The 18,354-nt window shown below is 39.9% G+C and overlaps 1 protein-coding gene across 20 annotated transcripts in view; it reads right to left on the reverse strand.

The window, feature by feature from the left end:
• Window positions 1–18,354, reverse strand: part of DLGAP1 (DLG associated protein 1) — a 782,615-nt gene that overhangs the window by 261,388 nt on the left and 502,873 nt on the right. Inside the window, exon 1 of one of the 20 annotated variants that reach the window (XM_005224195.5) lies at window positions 483–762. The exons of the other annotated variants lie outside the window; for them this stretch is intronic. Within the exon in view, the coding sequence (XP_005224252.1) occupies window positions 483–533 (51 nt within the window). The 5' untranslated portion in view covers window positions 534–762. Of the gene's footprint in view, window positions 1–482; window positions 763–18,354 lie in introns of those variants that run through there. 20 annotated transcript variants of the gene reach the window in all.

Consider the following 18,354-nt stretch of genomic DNA (forward strand, 5'->3'; position numbering starts at 1 on the left):
AAAATTACTACCTTCTCTAGGATAACATGTACTTAGAAATGAAATGACTCATAAACCAACATGATGTATGTACTCTGCTTTCCTTAGAGCATATTCAATGTTAATTTACAACACATCATGCTAAATACATTCAGTCACCAGGGCTTCAATCATTTTATCTGTCTTTGCTGTATCTACCTACATGGCTCTTTAGCTAAATTCACTTTGCACTATAGATGATAACACTATTATTATACAGATACTGTTCTTACTGAAAAGCTGGATTTCTCCCTCAGCCCCTCTAGTACCATAAGCAACCAAATCAAAGGAAAAGGGTACGCTGAGGGGTACTCTGTATTAAACTGTTTATCCCAAATTCACAGACATTGTGAAACATGAAAGTAACTCCAGCACATTAAAAGAAAAATTATGGATTAGCACAGGAAGCAAACACAGAGACTATTTATCTTGTTTTCCATAGCCCAGAATTACCCTTAGCTTACCTTATTAGCTGAAATGCCAAACAGAATGTCTTTATGGAAAAGCAAGTTCATTATTCATCTCAGCTTTGATTAGGTCTAAAGCAGCGGAGAACATTTAGCTTCTCCCTGTGATTTGCCGATGCAAAGTGGGTGAGTAAGGCAGTAAACACAGAACTTGGGAGGTGGGGAGCGGATGGCTCACAACTCCAGACTCAAAACTTTGCATTTTCATTCATATGAAGATACTTAATGAAATCAGATCTTATCACCCAGAGAAGAACACTGAAGTGATTACTTAGGGGAGATTTTTTTTAAGCCTGTGCACTTTGGCAGAGCAGTTGCAGTTATCATGTCCTGCCTGTTCACTGTCCCAACAAAATTACCTTGCTGTCCATCTTTAGCTTGGTGTAATCTGGGGCTATTGATTCACTTTGCAGTATGTCAGTGGATGATATATATTTTTTGTCAAGGAGAAATCTATGTGGGGGTGACTTCTGCAATTTTCTTTAAAAAACAAAACAAAACTTGCTTGTCTGACCCATGATGGAAATATAGATGTATTTCACAATTTTGAAGCTAGGTGTACAGATACACACAACATTGTGTTGGATACAATGACAGAGATATTAGGGGTCCAGGAGTAAACCAGCAATAGACATCTGTCCTCAGGACATCAAATTCTCTTTTAGAGAAAAGTCATATTCCTTAACAATTCATTAATTTTCTTCAAATGAATTAAACATCTTTTAGAAAGCTTTGGGCAAATACTTTTTATTTTCTAAAAAATGACTTCTGTAGAAAACATCCTAGAAGAGCCTTATTTAGTGAAAGTGTTACAGTTCTAGCTGGGCAAAGGAGCTGCGGCAGCTTCCCCTTTCAAGTGTTCTGCTTCACAGAACTTGAGCAGCCTCATCTACTAAAATCCAGCTTTACCAAGTAAAACGTGTAACCACAACGGTGAGACAAGTCCTGGGTGATCAATAGATAAGGAGAGCGTTACCTAGCAAAGCAATGTCAGCATTAAAGACTTTTTAGACCTTTCTTGACTTCGTCATCACACAAAATCAAGCCCCCGTTCTCCTCTCCTGAATAAATGAGAGCATGGCTGCTTCTAATGAGAGATTGTACAGAAAAAGCAATAATGACAGGTTTGCCTCAAAATGTTAAACACAGAGTTACTGAATGACTCAGCAATTCTGCTCTTACGCGTATACTTGAGAGAAATGAAAACACGTGTTCACACAGAAAGTTGTACACTGATGTTCACAGCACCATTGCTGACAAGAGCCTCAAAATGGAAACAGTTTTAATCCATCAGTTGATGAATGGATATAAAAATGTGATAGAGCCATACAGTGGAATGTTATTTGGCATTAAAAATCAAGTACTGGCACATGCGATAACATGGATGAATCCTGAAAACAGTTTGCTGATTCAAAGAAGCCGGTCACAGAAGATCACATAGTATATGATCCCATTTATAAGAAATTTCCAGAAGAGGCAAAATTTATAGACAGAAAGTAGCTCAGTGGTTGCCCTGGGCTTGGGGGCAGTGTATTAGCAAGGGCATACAAATGGGCACCAGGTCTCTCACTGGAGTGCTGAAGATGTTTTTCTGTTAGGTGGTGGTGATGTTTACACAACTCCATGAATATACTAGAGCCACTGATTGTATATTTTAAATAGGTGTATTTTATTTTTGCAAATACTATCTCAAACTATTTAGGTTTGCAAATGCTATCTCAACATATATGCTGAGTGCCAAAGAATTGATGCTTTCAAATTGTGGTGCTGGAGAAGACTCTTGAGAGTCCCTTGGAAGAAAGTGCTGGGGAAATACCAATAACCTCAGATATGCAGATGACACCACCCTTATGGCAGAAAAACAAAAAGGAACTAAAGAGCCTCTTGATGAAAGTGAAAGAGGAGAGTGAAAAAGCTGGCTTAAAACTCAACATTCAAAAACAAAGATCATGGCATCTGGTCCCATCACTTCACGGCAAATAAATGGGGAAACAATGGAAACAGGGTCAGACTTTATTTTTTGGGGCTCCAAAATCACTGCGGATGATAACTTCAGCCATGAAATTAAAAGATGCTTGCTCCTTGGAAGAAAAGGTATGACCAACCTAGACACCATATTAAAAAGCAGAGACATTACTTTGCCAAAAAGGTCCATCTAGTCAAAGCTAAGGTTTTTCCAGTAGTCATGGATGGATGTGAGAGTTGGACCAAAGAAAGCTGAGCGCCAAAGAATTGATGCTTTTGAACTGTGGTGTTGGAGAAGACTCTTGAGAGTCCCTTGGACTAAAAGGAGATCAAACCAGTCCATCCTAAAGGAAGTCAGTCCTGAATATTCATTGGAATGAATATCATTCAAAAGAATTGAATGATGCTGAAGCTGAAGTTCCAGTTCCCCGGCCACCTGTTGCAAAGAACTGACTCATTTGAAAAGATCCTGATGCTGGGAAAGATTGAAGGCAGGAGGAGAAGGGGACGACAGACAATGAGATGGTTGAATGGCATCACTGACTCGATGGACATGAGTTTGAGCAAGCTCTAGGAGCTGGTGAAGTCCTAGTGGGGTCTAGCAGTCCTAGCAGTCCATGGGGTCACAAAGAGCCGGACAGGACTGAGCAACTGAACTGAACTGGACAGGACAGCAAGGAGATCAAGCCAGTCAATCCTAAAGGAAATCAGCTCTGAATATTCATTGGATGACTATTCATTCATCACTCTTTCTCATTATCTAATCAAAAACAAGTCTCCCCCTGATGCCAAAGCTGAATCTCCAATACTTTGGTCACCTGATGTGAGGAGCCGACTCATTGGAAAAGACCTTGATGCTGGGAAAGATTGAAGGCAGGAGGAGATGTGGGTGGCAGAAGATAAGATGGTTAGATAGCATCACCAACTCAATGGGCATGAATTTGGGCAAATTCCAGGAGATAGTGAAGGACAGGGGAGCCTGGCACATTGCAGTCCATGGGGTCACAAAGAGTTGGACACAACTTAGTGACTAAACAACAACAAAATAAGTGAATACAATTATTAATTATAATATGACAACTGCAATTATAAGAATTTTTATACATAATACATTCTGTTATATATAATAAGCAACATTCTATTGTATGGAATTTATTATATGTAAAAAAGATGGGGAAAATGTAAAGATAACCTCAAACTTGGAAAATCCATGAGGACTCATGGGATATAGACCTATCCAAAGAACCATGTGCGCTGGTGTTTAATCATGGCTAATTTTCAATAAGAAAAAAAAAATCCCAAATCTCAGTGAGAGCAAGAGGAAGAAGAGGAGAGGGATAGAGGAGGGAGAAGAGAAAGAGGAAGGGAGAGACTTGTTTTGATTAGATAATGAGAAAGGGCAGATGATTTAAGAAGGTGACTAGGATCAGCAAACCTTAATTCTGATGATATAATAGCACAAGATCAAGATGAGAACAAAAGAAGAAAGCCTTTAAAAGAGACCAAAAGAATTGAACAAGGAGGGTTTTGAAGTGCTCAGATGAAAGGAACTTGTTTCTAGCATGAGAGATGGGCTCACAATCAAGGGAGAATATAGATAAGTGATGAGCATCCACAAGAATTGTATCAAGAGTGCTAAAGCCCAGAATGAAATGAAGTTTGAATTAAATAATAAAAAGAATAAAAAAGCCAGGGACAGTAAAAAAAAAAAAAAAAAAAAGCCCTTTTAAAAAGCATATGAATTAGAACAAATAGAAGAATAAGGACAATCCCAAGACTTGGTCCAGATGGTGTAATGTGAGCAGATGATGATGAAGGAGGAGGAAGGGGAGAAGGAGCAGAGGGGAGGAGGAGGAGGTGGAGGAGGAGGGCTGAACATCAAACTCTCAAACTTTACCATTTTCTCTATCAAAGAAAAGGATCTTCAAATTGGAAAGGTTAGAAGAAGCAGCATGATGAAGAGAAATCTGAATTCCAGGAAAACCTCTTGTATGCAGATGACTCATACATTTATATTTTCAAAACTAAAAATATAGTTACCATATGATCCAGCAATCCCACTCCTGAGCATATATCCAGAGAAAACTATAATTCAAGAGAATACATGCACTGCAGTGTTCACTGCAGCAGTATTTACAACAGCCAAGACACGGAAGCAACCTAAATGTCTGATGACAGAGGAGTGGATAAAGAAGATGTGGTGTATATACGGTTGGCCAAAAAGTTCATTTAAATCATCTGTAAGATGTTATAGACAGACCTGAACGAAATTTTTGGCCAACCCATACAATGGACTATTCAGTTCAGTCCAGTTCAGTCGCTCAGTCGTGTCCGACTCTTTCCTACCCCATGAATTGCAGCACGCCAGGCCTCCCTGTCCATCACCAACTCCTAGAGTTCACTCAAACTCACGTCCATCGAGTTGGCCATTAAAAAGAATGAAAAAACACCATTAAAAGCAACATGGATGAACCTAGAGGTTATTATACTAAGTGATGTAAGTCAGATGGAGAAACTACCACCTCCCTCAATATCGCTGTCACCAGCCTAGTCCCGGTCACTATTTTCTCTCACCTGAGATGTTATACTTAGTTTTTAACTGGTTCTCTTTCTTTTCTTTATCTTTTCTTCTCATTGAAAAGATAAATGAAGATAACCTTATTTATCTTTTCATTTCCTCTAAAGGGATGTTTTCAGAAGGCAAAGTGGATACCATCTTTGCCTACACCTGCCCTCCTACAGACACAAACAAGGAAATAAAGATTCAAATTTTAAACACAACCTCTAGGACCCTGACTAAAAGAGTCCTACATGTCTTCCCAGACTCATTTTGTACCATCTGGGTGACCTAACCAGACTAGATTTATTTTTGACCCTTTTGTTTCTTCCTGTCTTTGCCTGGTTCCCCTGGTTCATTGTCTAACTGGCTAAGTCTTCCTTCAGACCCAATCCCACTGCTTCCTAGGGAATGTGTCTCCAAATCTCTTAAGTAAATCTGCTATCACAGTATCATAGTCTCCTTTGTAGGTACTGAGCAAAGTGATCACGTGGAATAGGCTTTTACTTATGAGCAGAGGGTTTGTTCGGGAGTTGCTTGGGCTACTACACTCTTGGCATCTTTGAAGACATCTGCTTAGGTTGTCTCTTAGTTTTAAACTCACTATGGGGAATTCCCAGAGAAAGATGAAGATGCACAAGTCTTCTGAATCTCCCAACAGACAACAGCTCGATGGGCTTGAGCTGACAAGGCAGCAGCATTTAGAACAGGCTATTAGAGGAAGACCTTTGAGCAGGAAAAGCAGCAGCCTGCGTTTATGAAGGAGCAGTAGGCTAAGATGACTCCGTTTTATTGTTGAAGATTAACTTGGTTGATCGGTAAACACATACCCTGAGCTTCCTTATGCAAAGTTATCTTTATTAAAAAACAAACAAGTGAGAGGAATTGGGGTAGTAGCACTGATACACATACACCGTCATGGATAAAATAGATAACTAGTGGGAAGCTGCTGTGTAGCAAGGGAGTTCAGCTTGGTGCTCTCTGATGATTTAGAGGGGTGGGATGGGGGGCTGGTAGGAGAGAGGCTCGAGAGGGAGGGGATCCATGTATACATATAACTGATTCACTTTGCTCCACGGCAGAAACTAACACAACATTGCAAAGCAATTATCCTCCAATTAAAAACAATAAATAACAACAACAGGAAAAGCCCAGAAAACAATCAGCTACAAAAGTGGAAAAGGAAAAAAAAGAAGGAGGGAAATATTTTTAAATATTAAGAGGACTGGTTTCCACTGAATTTTCTCACTTCTAGTCCTGGAATCCATTCCAAACAACAAAAAACAATAACACAACGAAATGAAGGGAAATACCTACAAATCACATTTTCAGCAAAACCAGCAGAACATCCTCAAACTCCCAAGGCGGCATCAGGCAGCGAGCCAAGGAGGGAAGGGATAGTCACGTGGCAGGTAAATGCGAGGTGTGAAGGGGACCAGCCGTAGTGGAGCTCAGAAAGCTCTGTCATATACACACTCCCCCGAAGTGACGACTTCGGTTTAAGAGTAATGCACTGTGGCAAGGCTGCAACTGATACAGGTGATGGAGGGTGAATGGGCAAATCTCACTGACGGCCAGAAGAATTCTTTCTAAAAATGACTACCGTTTCTGTCCCCATGGGACTGGCAACCTGTGAAGTCCTCCATGAAGTGACTGAGGGAGAAACAAACTGAGGTTTGTCTGAGACAGGATGTGTGAGTCCACAGATGCATCATATTATACAGGGACACAGACAAAGAAACAAATGTATGGACACCAAGGCGAGAAAGGGAAGGGTGAGATAAATTGGGAGATTGGGATTGACATATATACATTACTAAGTATTAAAAAAGATAACTGATGAGAAGCTACTGGATAACACGGGGAAAAAAGAAGGTACAGTCAATTTGTTGGACATAAATATTAAGTTAACTTTAAAAATGCATCCCAATATACATTAGGTGCGGAGAAGGCAATGACAACCCACTCTAGTACTCTTGCCTGGAAAATCCCATGGGCAGAGGAGCCTGGTAGGCTGCAGTCCATGGGGTCATGAAGAGTTGGACACCACTGAGAGACTTCACTTTCACTTTTCACTTTCATGCATTGGAGAAGGAAATGGCAACCCACTCCAGTGTTCTTGCCTGGAGAATCCCAGGGACGGGGGAGCGTCTTGGGCTGCCATCTATGGGGTCGCACAGAGTCGGACACGACTGAAGTGACTTAGCAGCATACATTAGGTGCAGACAAATACTGTTTGATTCCACTTGTATGAAAGGACTTCCCTGGTGGCTCAGATGGTTAAGAATCTGCCTGCAATGCAGGGGCCCGGGTTTGATCCCTGAGTTGGGAAGATCCCCTGGAGAAGGAAATGGTAACCCACTCCAGTGTTCTTGCCTGGAGAATCCCAGGGATGGGGGAGCGTGGTGGGCTGCCATCTATGGGGTCGAACAGAGTCGGACACGACTGAAGTGACTTAGCAGCATACATTAGGTGCAGACAAATACTGTTTGATTCCACTTGTATGAAAGGACTTCCCTGGTGGCTCAGATGGTTAAGAATCTGCCTGCAATACAGGGGCCTGGGTTTGATCCCTGAGTTGGGAAGATCCCCTAGAGAAGGAAATGGTAACCCACTCTGGTATTTTTGCCTGGAGAATCCTATGGACAGAGGAGTCTGGTGGGCTACAGTTCATGGGGTTGCAGAGTTGGGCACGACTGAGCAACTAATATTTTCACAGAATAGTCAAATTCATAGAGCCAGGAAGCACATTGATGGATGCCAGGGCCCAGTGTGGGGGGAGGGAGAATGGGGCATTAGTGTTCAGCGGGGACAGAGTTTCAGTTTATGAAGGTGAAAAATTGGAGAGATGGATGATGGTGAGAGTTGCACAACAATGTGAATGTACTTGGTGCCACTGAACAGTGCAGCTAAATATGGTTAAAATAGTATGTTTTATATTATGTGACTTTTACCACACTAAAACACATTTTTTAAAAAAGAAGCAGTTTACAACTGCAGCAACAGCAAAGGAAGCCCTTGATTCATGAATGCTTGACTTCTTCTGAGTCTCTTAAAAAATTCGCTGAAATAAGAGCAACATAAAAGGAATATGTGTGCAGGTCCTATAGGGGATATGGAAAACAGCAGCCACAAATTTCTTGTAAATAATAAAAATGCACTGGGAAAATATGTTGCCACAAGGAAGATTAAAAGCATAACCCAAAATCAAGACAGTAATTCTTGAAGCAATTACAGCTGTAAAGGAAGACCACAGAGCAGAATTATAAACTTGTGGGCAAAAAAGCGAGAAAACGGAGGTTGCTGGTAGACACCTAGAGGATGTGAGACAGGAACTGAACTGCCTAATTGAAGGAAAAGAAGGTAAATAAAGGGACATAAAAAACTAAATAAAAAGAGCAAAGAAATGGTACAGGGATAAAAAGATAAAGACAGATTAGAGAAACAAGGCAATATAGCCGGTGCATGCATAGCCGGGCTTCCCAGATGGCGTTAGTGGTTAAGAATTCACCTTCCAAAGCAGCAGACACAAGAGACGTGGGTTCAGTCCCTGGGTCAAGAAGATCCCCTGGAGAAGGAAATGGCAACCCACTCCAGTATTCTTGCCTGGAGAATCCCACAGACAGAGGAGCCTGACAGGCTGCAGTCCATGGGATCACAAAGAGTCGGACAGGACTGAGTGACTGAGTACCCACACACACATGCACAACTGTGATTCTGAAAAAAAGTCAAAGCAATGAAATAAAATAATTATTTTAAAATATAATGCAAGAGAGCTTTTCTGAAATAAAGACTTCAGCCTATTTAATAAAAAGGTAAACATTTTATCAGTGAGAAGCCATTTAGAATGGTCAATGTAAAGAAATACCTCAGAAAAAGTTTTGAAAACAATCGTTTTGGCAGCTGGGCAAAAAGATAAAATGAGGCTAGGGAGAGAAAAGGAGGTTGATGCCAGGCTTACCTGCAGCATTGGGAAAAGATCAAGCCAAGAAAGCAGGAATCAGTGATTTTCTGTCTAGTTAAGTTCTCCTTCCAATGTGAAGACTCAAGAAAAAGAGCTTTGGACATGCCAGGATTTGGGTATTTTCAGAAAAATATTATCAGTGAACCAGTGACCAACAGCCCCATGTTTATTGCAGCTGTATTCTCAACAGTCAAGACATGGATGCAACCTAAATGTTCTTCAATGGATGGATGGATAAAGAAGATGTTATATATATATATCTCACAGGATGTTCATAACACGGTACCAGAAAACCCAAATGAACTTTTTGGCCAACCCAGTATATATTTAAGAAATAAAGAAATATCACCATTTGTGACAACATGAGTGGATCCTGGGGGCCTTGGTGGCTGTTTAGCTGCTAAGCTGTGGCCGACTCTTTGCCACCCCATGGACTGTAGCCCACTCTCTGTCCATGAGATTTTCCCAGCAAGAATATTGGGGTGAGTTGCCATTTCCTCCTCCAGGAGATCTTCCTGACTCAGGGATGGAACCCACATTTCCTGCATCTCCTTCATTGGCAGGAGGATTCCTTATCAGTAGCGCCACCTAGGAAGCCCTTGAGGACCTTTGTTAAGTGAAATAAGTAAGAGAGGAAGAGAAATACTGTATGATCTCACTGGTATGAGGAATTGAAAAAATAACTGAGCTCATAGATACAGAGAACAGATTGATGGTTGCCAGAGACAGGGGGTGGTGGTTAGGTAAAACGGGTGCATGGGGTCAAAAGGTACCAACGTCCAGCTATAAAATAATGTACAGCATGATAATAGTAATAATACCATATTGCATATTTCAAAGTTGCTAAGAGAGAACATCTTAAAAGTTATCACAAGATAAAAAATTTTAACTGTGTATGCTAACAGATGTTAACTAGATTTACTGTGGTGACCATTTTGCAATGTATATAAACATCGAATTATTATGTAGCATGTCTAGAACATATAATGTTATATTCCAGTTATACCTCAGTAATCATTAAAAAATAACCAGTGGTCAAAACCTAGCTCAGTACATTTTAGAAGAGGTATATTATTTTCATGGATATAAAAGGAATACTTTTAAGATGCACTATTACATGAAGTTTCCGTATCTATATATATATTAATATGTAGATATACTTTAAGAAGATTTTTCTACTTCTAGTTTGTTATCTTTTCTAAATCATTAATGGCTGTTGAATATTACAAAATTATGTATATATTGAGATAGTAATATGTGTTTTCTCCTTTAATCTCCTAGTGCTGTTGAGTTACATGAATATTTTTGTAATGCTTATGCTTCCTTTCATCAGCAAATCCCATCTGATCATGTTATTTCATGTTATTTATAATTATTTAATTTTATTGAAATAGTAATATTTATTAAGAATTTTTGCATGAGGTGCATGAGAAATTGCATTACAATGTTCCTTTCTCAAATCGCCCTTGTTTGTTTAGACTACTGTTGTTTAGTCGCTCAGTCATATTCAACTCTTTGTGACCCCACGGACTGTAGCCCGCCAGGATCCTCTGTCCGTGGGATTTCCCAGGCAAGAATACTGGAGTGGGTTGCCATTTCCTTCTCCAGGGGATCTTCCCAACCCAGGGATGGAACCCGTGTCTCTTGCACTGGCAGGCGGATTCTTTACCGCTGAGCCACTAGGGAAGTCCTATAAAATCCTTAAATGAATTGGACAGCTTTTCTTTTGCTCAGATTTCTAGCAGAACTTTTGTATGACAAGATTACCTTTTTCTCGCAGGCTTCACGAAACTGTTTGGGTCTGGTCCTTTTTTTTCTGTGCCGTTCTGTGCTTAGTCACTTAGTCATGTCTGACTCTTTGTGACCCCATGAACCATAGCCCATCAGGCCCCTCTGTCCATGGGATTCTCCAAGCAAGAATACTGGAGTGGGTTGCTATGCCCTTCTCCAGGGGATCTTCCCAACCCAGAGATCGTACCTAAGTCTCCGGCATTGCAGGTGGATTCTTTACCGTCTGAGCCACACTGGGAAGCCCCCCAACTTTTCCCTGGAATAAATGTTAAATTAATGTGTCAACTTCTTATATTGTTATGGATATATTCAAGGTGCTTGTTTTCACTGAGTTTTTGATGAGTTTATTTTTCTAAGAAATTATCCACTTAAGTTTTGAATATATTGAAATAAAATGTATTTCTGTTCTATTCCTATGATAGATTTAATAGCTCTGGTAAATTTATCCCTGTTCCTTTCTTAATTCCTAATAGTGTTTATGTTTTCTTCTTCTTTTTGGTGAGCTCATTCAGAGGTTTATTGATATTATCAGTATTTTCAAAGAACAGCAACAATAAAAATACCTTTCAGTAATTATCTCTGGGTGATTTCAATTATCTTCTTTATTTTCTCATGTATTTTACAAAAATTCCCCAATAAATGTATATTAATTTTATGAACCTCCCCAATAATACCTGTAATAAAGTGATACACTTTTGAACAAAATTTGAAAAGTGGACTAAATAGGAGATTGACAACTGGTTGAATGACTTTCCCTAGATGCTACATAAAAAATTCATGAAAAACTATAGCTCTCCAATAGTATGCATAAGGGGCTTCCCAGGTAGCTCAGTGGTAAACAACCTGCCTGCCAGTGCAAGAGTCGTAAGTGGGTCGGGAAGATCCCCTGGAGAAAGAAATGGCAACCCATTCCAGTATTCTTGCCTGGGGAACCCTATGGACAGAGGAGCCTGGTGGGCTACAGACCATGGGGTAGCAAAAGAGTTAAACATGACTGAACAGCAACAACAAATATGTGTAAGTCTTTCTTTTTGGCTCTATTCTGAACACTTTTTTCATCAACTTCAATAATGATATATTAGGCACTATTATGAGATTTACAGTATAATACATCTTGTTCTTGTTGTTCAGTCGCTCAATCATGTCCAACTCTTTGTGATCCCATGAACTGCAGTATGCCAGGCTTCCCTGTCCTTAACTATTTCCTGGAGTATGCTCAGACTCAAGTCCATTGAGTCAGTGATGCCATCCAACCATCTCATCCTTTATTGCCCGCTTCTCCTCCTGCCCTCAATCTGTCCCAGCATCAGAGTCTTTTCCAATGAGTTGGCTCTTTGAATCAGGTAGCCAAAGTATTGGAGCTTCAGCTTCAGCATCAGTCCTTCCAATGAATATGCAGGGTTGATTTCCTTTAGGATTGACTGATTTGATCTCCTTGCAGTCCAAGGGACTCTTAAAAGTCTTCTCCAGCAGCACAGTTTGAAAGCATCAATTCTTTGGTGCTCAGCCTTCTGTATGGTCCAACTCTCACATCCATCCATGACCACTGGAAAAACCATAGCTTTGACTATATGGACCTCTGTCAGCAGAATGATGTCTCTGTTTTTTAATATGCTGTCTAGGTTGGTCATAGCTTTCCTTCCAAGGAGCAAGCATCTTTTAATTTCATGACTGCAGTCACTGCTTGCAGTGATTTTGAAGCCCAAGGAAATAAAATCTGTCACTGCTTCCAATTTTCCCCTCTTCTATTTGCTGTGAAGTGATGGGACTGGATGCCATGATCTTTGTTTTCTGAATGTTGAGTTTTAAGCCAGCTTTTTTACTCTCCTCTTTCACCTTCATCAAGAGGCTCTTTAGTTCCTTTTTGCTTTCTGCCATTTGAGTGGTATCATCTGCACATCTGAGGTTGTTGATATTTCTCCCAGCAGTCTTGATACCAGCTTGTGAGTCATCCAGCCCAACATTTCACATGATGTACTCCGCATATAAATTAAATAAGCAGGGTGACAATACACAGCCTTAATGTACTCCTTTTGTGATTTTGAATCATGTCCGGTTCTAACTGTTGCTTTTTGTCCTGCATACAGGTTTCTCAGTAGACAGGTAAGGTGGTCTGGTATTCCCATCTCTTTAAGAATTTTCCACAGTTTTTTTGTGATCTACACAAAGGCTTTAGCATAGTCAAGGAAGCAGAAGTAGATGTGTTTTTGGAATTCCTTTGCGTTTTCCATGATCCAACCCATGTCGGCGATTGAATCTTTGGTTCCTCTGCTTTTTCTAAATCCAGCTTATACATCTGGAAGTTCCCAGTTTATGTACTGTTGAATACATAAAACATCTTGGGAAATATTTAAAATATTGGATTTCAGATTGAATATTTCTCCAGTTTTGACAGCAGAAGCATTCTTTTTGGTAGTCCAAATGGCACTTTTAGGTGGGTGAATCAGAAAGAAGCTGTTCCTTCCTCAAGATTCTATTGTCATTTGCTGTAAAATTATGGTAATAAATAGATAGCTACTCACATAAGTGATGTTCCCTAGTACACAATAGTAAAGAGTGACCCTTGGCTAGAAAGACATACTTGTATTTATAAGATGACATTTAATAAAAATAAACATAATATTCCACATTAGGTTAAACCATCTAAGTGCACAATACCAAGCAAGAGAAACACGCCAGTGTGATTTCCTAGGAACGAATGGCTCAAAAATTTTCTCTGAACGTGAGACAGGTTAGCATAGTTGCCAGACAAGCTGGTACCTTGATAGAAAGAGGGTGTTCCTGTCCAGAGGTTTTCAGTGGATGCTATGAAGTCCAAATTCAACAGAAAAACTGCTCACACAGAAATACCGAAAGTTAAGAGAGATACTGCTTTTCTTGGAACAAAATACAATTAGTCTGTTGTCAGCTAGAACGGCTTGACGTCCTGTTCTCAGAGAATTGCTGAAGGAACTAGGTCTTTTGAAGACAGAACAAAGAAGACTCAGGGACAAACAATAGTTTTCATCAAACATTTGAGAGACTGCCTTGTAGAAGAAAATTTTGATTTATTTCACACAACTCTATATTTAAATTAAAGAGAGGTGGGCTTGGATTCACAATAGAGAAGAATCTTCTACAAAGGGCGTCAAGAATGGAAACTGCTTCTAGAGTGAAAGTTCAGGAATCCTTTCTAGGGGTCATTTGGTAATGTGCAAGAATCTTATCCCATTGGCCCAGCAAGCCCAGGAATTTCTACTGAACAAATAACTGGATGTTTCTTGAGGTATTTGTAACAGTGAAAGATTTGGGTAGGTTATTAAGTAAATAAAGGAAAAGAAAAAAGAAATATGGGGTAAAAAACAAAGCAAAATGGGGGCAATGGAACAGAAACTACTATTCTAAGCACAGGGCTGGAAAGGAGCGTGAGATATTATTAGGAAAGCACCAGTCAAAATAGGGTTGAATGCAGACCACTGAGGCAGTGGCCCAATTTTTTTGTTAATTAGATGAGAGAATTGTGATTGCTAAAATAAAACTTAGATTGAGAATCTCTAGTGAAGTGAGGTCAACAAAAATAGCTAATAGATGGGAAATTACTTTAGTCATTTGCAAGTGAAGAAATCTATTACTAATGGATGTTAAATGGTTTGTAATGTAGAGAAAGGAAACAGATTCCTGTACAGGTTATTAGTCACTACAATGCTGCATTAATAGAGGGCTTCAGGATGTAGTATACTAGGCAAATGCTGGGTTTGGAAGTGTGCATTCTGTGTTAGACAATAGTCCAAATGTTTGTGATCTAAATGGCAAACAAGTCTCTGCAGAATTATTTAAAATCAGAATATTTAAATTATTTGAAGATACTAAGATTTACTTGAATGTCTTTTTTTTTTTTTTTACTGAAGAAGAGTGCATAATGTTTGGGAATACAAACCAGAAAAAAATTTGCACATTTTCTTGAAAAAGACTTTTATGACATTATTCATAAGGTGAAAAATGTAAAAAAATTAAAATGAAAATAACTGAGAAATGAATATTCTAACCATGGTGTGTTAACATACTTGAATAGCCACAGTCTTTTTATTAAAAGGATAGACATGAAAAATAATAAGCACTTATTAAAATGATAAGCATATAGATACAAACAATGTATACAAAAGGATACATTATAATAATTATAAAACTACTGGTAAATTTAATAGTTACTTCCTAATTGCCAGATTCATTGATAGACTTTTCATTCCATGTCTATTGAGGGGTCCAACTCATCCCCTCTTTGGTAGTGACCTCACTCAACTTTTCCTATTTTTCGAGATCTGTTCTTCCTTTACTTCTATGCTGTTTTGATTTCCTTTCCATCTTGCTGTCTTTCATTCTAGCATTGTTTTCTTTCACTACCTGTCTGTTCTTTAATGTCTGTGTAGCTCAGGAAACTGGTCTGTGCTGCCTTATCTTCTAACTTACTTATGCCCCAATGCCATCTCATTCACTCTCCAACTTTCGTCTACCTTCTCTGTGATAGCTTCCAGCTAATCTTTCTCCAGCCTTGACAGCTTCCAAAACTCCAGACTCACAAATTCAGTTGCCTTCACTTCTCTGTCTTCCTTACCAGAGGACTTTTGACCAACCTGGCATCTTTAAGATACACTAGAAACATGCCTTTTTTCTTTCCATCTTTATTGCTTCTCACCTAGTCTGAACCATAATCATCTCGTCTGAATTATTGTAATATGCTCCTAAATAATATTTGGATAAGTGAAGGCTTGGCAGTGGGATACCTTCAACTGGATATTCTGTAAGCACATTAGATTCAAGATGTTTGGAACTAACTCATCTTCTTTATTCAAGCTTACGTTTTCTCTCATATTACCTACCTTAGTTGGAAGTACTGACATGCACCCAGTTTTTCAAACCATCAATTGGTCTTCATTTCTACTCCTCTTCCCTGACGACCAAGTCATTCAGTCTCTGCTGCTGCTGCTGCCAAGTCACTTCAGTTGTGTCTGACTCTGTGCCACCCCATAGACGGCAGCCTACCAGGCTCCCCCATTCCCTGGGATTCTCCAGGCAAGAACACTGGAGTGGGTTGCCATTTCCTTCTCCAATGCATGAAAGTGAGAAGTGAAAGTGAAGTCGCTCAGTCGTGTCCGACCCTCAGCGACCCCAAGGACTGCAGCCTTCCAGGCTCCTAATTCTAGGCAATTCTATACATTTTAAACATTAAAAAAAAAAACAAAAAAACGTTTACCATATGTATCCCTCCCCTCTTCCACTATGGCGAGAAATACTTGAGGACAGGAGTTGTGGTTTTCAATTTTTTTTTAAGATATTTTTTTTTAATGTATGTGGACCATTTTTAAAGTCTTTATTGCTCCAATATTGCTTCTGTTTTATGTTGGTTTTTTGGCCATGAGGCATGTGAGATCCTAGCTTCTCGACCAGGGATTGAACCCACACCCCCTGCATTGAAAAGCGAAATCTTAACCACTGGACTGCCAGGGAAGTCCCTCAGTTTAGTATGTCTAGCCTTTAACAGACTACTTGACATGTAGTTAGTGCTCACAAGTGTTTGAACTAAAAATTATATTATGTACAATAAAAGGTAAAAAATAAATGAAGCATATTAATTGCAAGTGTGTAAAATGTATGTATTTACATTTATAGATACTGGATTATCTTCAGGTAATATAAGAATTGGCATTTCAGTGTAAGATTATGTGAATAATAAGGGCTTCCCAATGGCACCCCACTCCAGTACTCCTGCCTGGAAAATCCCATGGACGGAGGAGCCTGGTAGGCTGCAGTCCATGGGGTCGCTAAGAGTCAGACATGACTGAGCGACTTCACTTTCACTTTTCACTTTCCCGCATTGGAGAAGGAAACGGCAACCCACTCCAGTGTTCTTGCCTGGAGAATCCCAGGGACGGGGGAGCCTGGTGGGCTGCCGTCTATGGGGTCGCACAGAGTCGGACACGACTGAAGTGACTTAGCAGCAGTAGCAGCAGGTGGCTGTAGTGGTACAGAACCTGCTTGCCAATGCAGGAGACAGAAGAGATGCGAGTTCGATCCCTAGGTCAGGAAGATCCCCTGAAGTAGGAAATGGCAACCCACTCCAATATTCTTGCCTGGAGAATCCCATGGACAGAAGAACCGGGAGGGCTAACGTCCTGGGGTCGCAAAGAGTCAGACTTGACTGAAGCGACTTAGCACGCAGCATGTTATACATGAAAGAGGGAAACAGGAAAGTCAGGAAAGAAGATGTGACCACAGAAGCAGAGATCAGACATGTGACTGCCAGCTTTGAAGATGACATGAGGAGTCCAGAGTCAAGGAGAACAAGGAACTTCTTAAAGCTGGGAAATGGGCAAGAAAGTGGATTCTCCCCTAGAGCCTCCAGGAGGGATGAAGCCCTAGGGATATTGTGATTTTAGCTCAGTGAGACCTATTTTCAGACTTCTGATCCCCAGAAGTGTAAGTTAATACATTTGTGTTTTAAACCACTAGATTTGTGGTAACTTCTTATAGCAGCAATAGGAAACGAGTACATATGTTGTAGAATTTCATCAAAATCCTGACTAAATGAAATTGTGTTTTCTAATAGTAACTTCTGCAATGCCTCTTAAATCTGCTGGTTTGTTTCAGTTCATCTGGGTACTACCATGTTTTCAGGCATCAGCATAATAAAAATAACATTTGAGGCATTATATAATGTCCCTTTGCAAGCATTGTTCTACATCGTTTGCATGACATTCATCCATCTAATCCTCTCTAGACCCCTACATAATAAGGACTGTTATTAATTCCATATTACAAAGGAGCAGACCATGGCAGAGAGAGGTTACATAACTCACTCAAAGTTGCTTAAGCAGTAAAACACAGGGTTTGAACACAGCTCTCTGCCCCCAAAGTTGCATTTGTTCTTCCTGGAAGAAGAACAAATGAACTTTAAATGGCATGGTTGTTAATAAAGGTGCCCTCCTCACCAATTTACTATGTATATGGACTCTGTTGTTAACTATTATGGTAGGCAGAATTTTGGCTATGGTGATCTTTATCCACTGTTTCATGGCAAAAAGGACTTTGCAGATATCAGTAGGTTACTAATTGGTGATCTTAAAATAGTTAGATTATGCTGGATTAATCTGGTGGTGGTGGTGGTTGTTTACTAAGTTGTATCTGACTTTTTGTGACCCCGTGGTCTATAGCCTGCCAAGCTCCTCTGTCCGTGAGATTTTCCAGGCAAGAATACTGGAGTGGGTTGCCATTGCCTTCTCCAGGGGATCTTCCTGACCCAGGGATCAAACCCATGTCTCCTGCATTGGCAGGCACATTCTTTACCACTGAGCCACCAAGTAAACCCCTAATTTGGATGGACCCAATGTTATCTCATGAGGCCCTTAAAAGACGAGCTTTATGTTATGTTTATGTTATCATCATAAAATAAAATTTAAAAAATAGCTTTCTTTTCTCTTGGCCGAGGGCAGAAGAGAAAGTCAAAGAGATGGGTGGCAGAGATTCAAAGCATGATCAAAGATTTGATATGACTTAGCTTGCAGATCAAGGACCTCATTTGTACAGCTGCAAGGAATTGAACTTTTCCATCTGCCTAA

This window comes from Bos taurus, chromosome 24 (assembly GCF_002263795.3).
Source record: "Bos taurus isolate L1 Dominette 01449 registration number 42190680 breed Hereford chromosome 24, ARS-UCD2.0, whole genome shotgun sequence".
NCBI lineage: Eukaryota > Metazoa > Chordata > Mammalia > Artiodactyla > Bovidae > Bos > Bos taurus.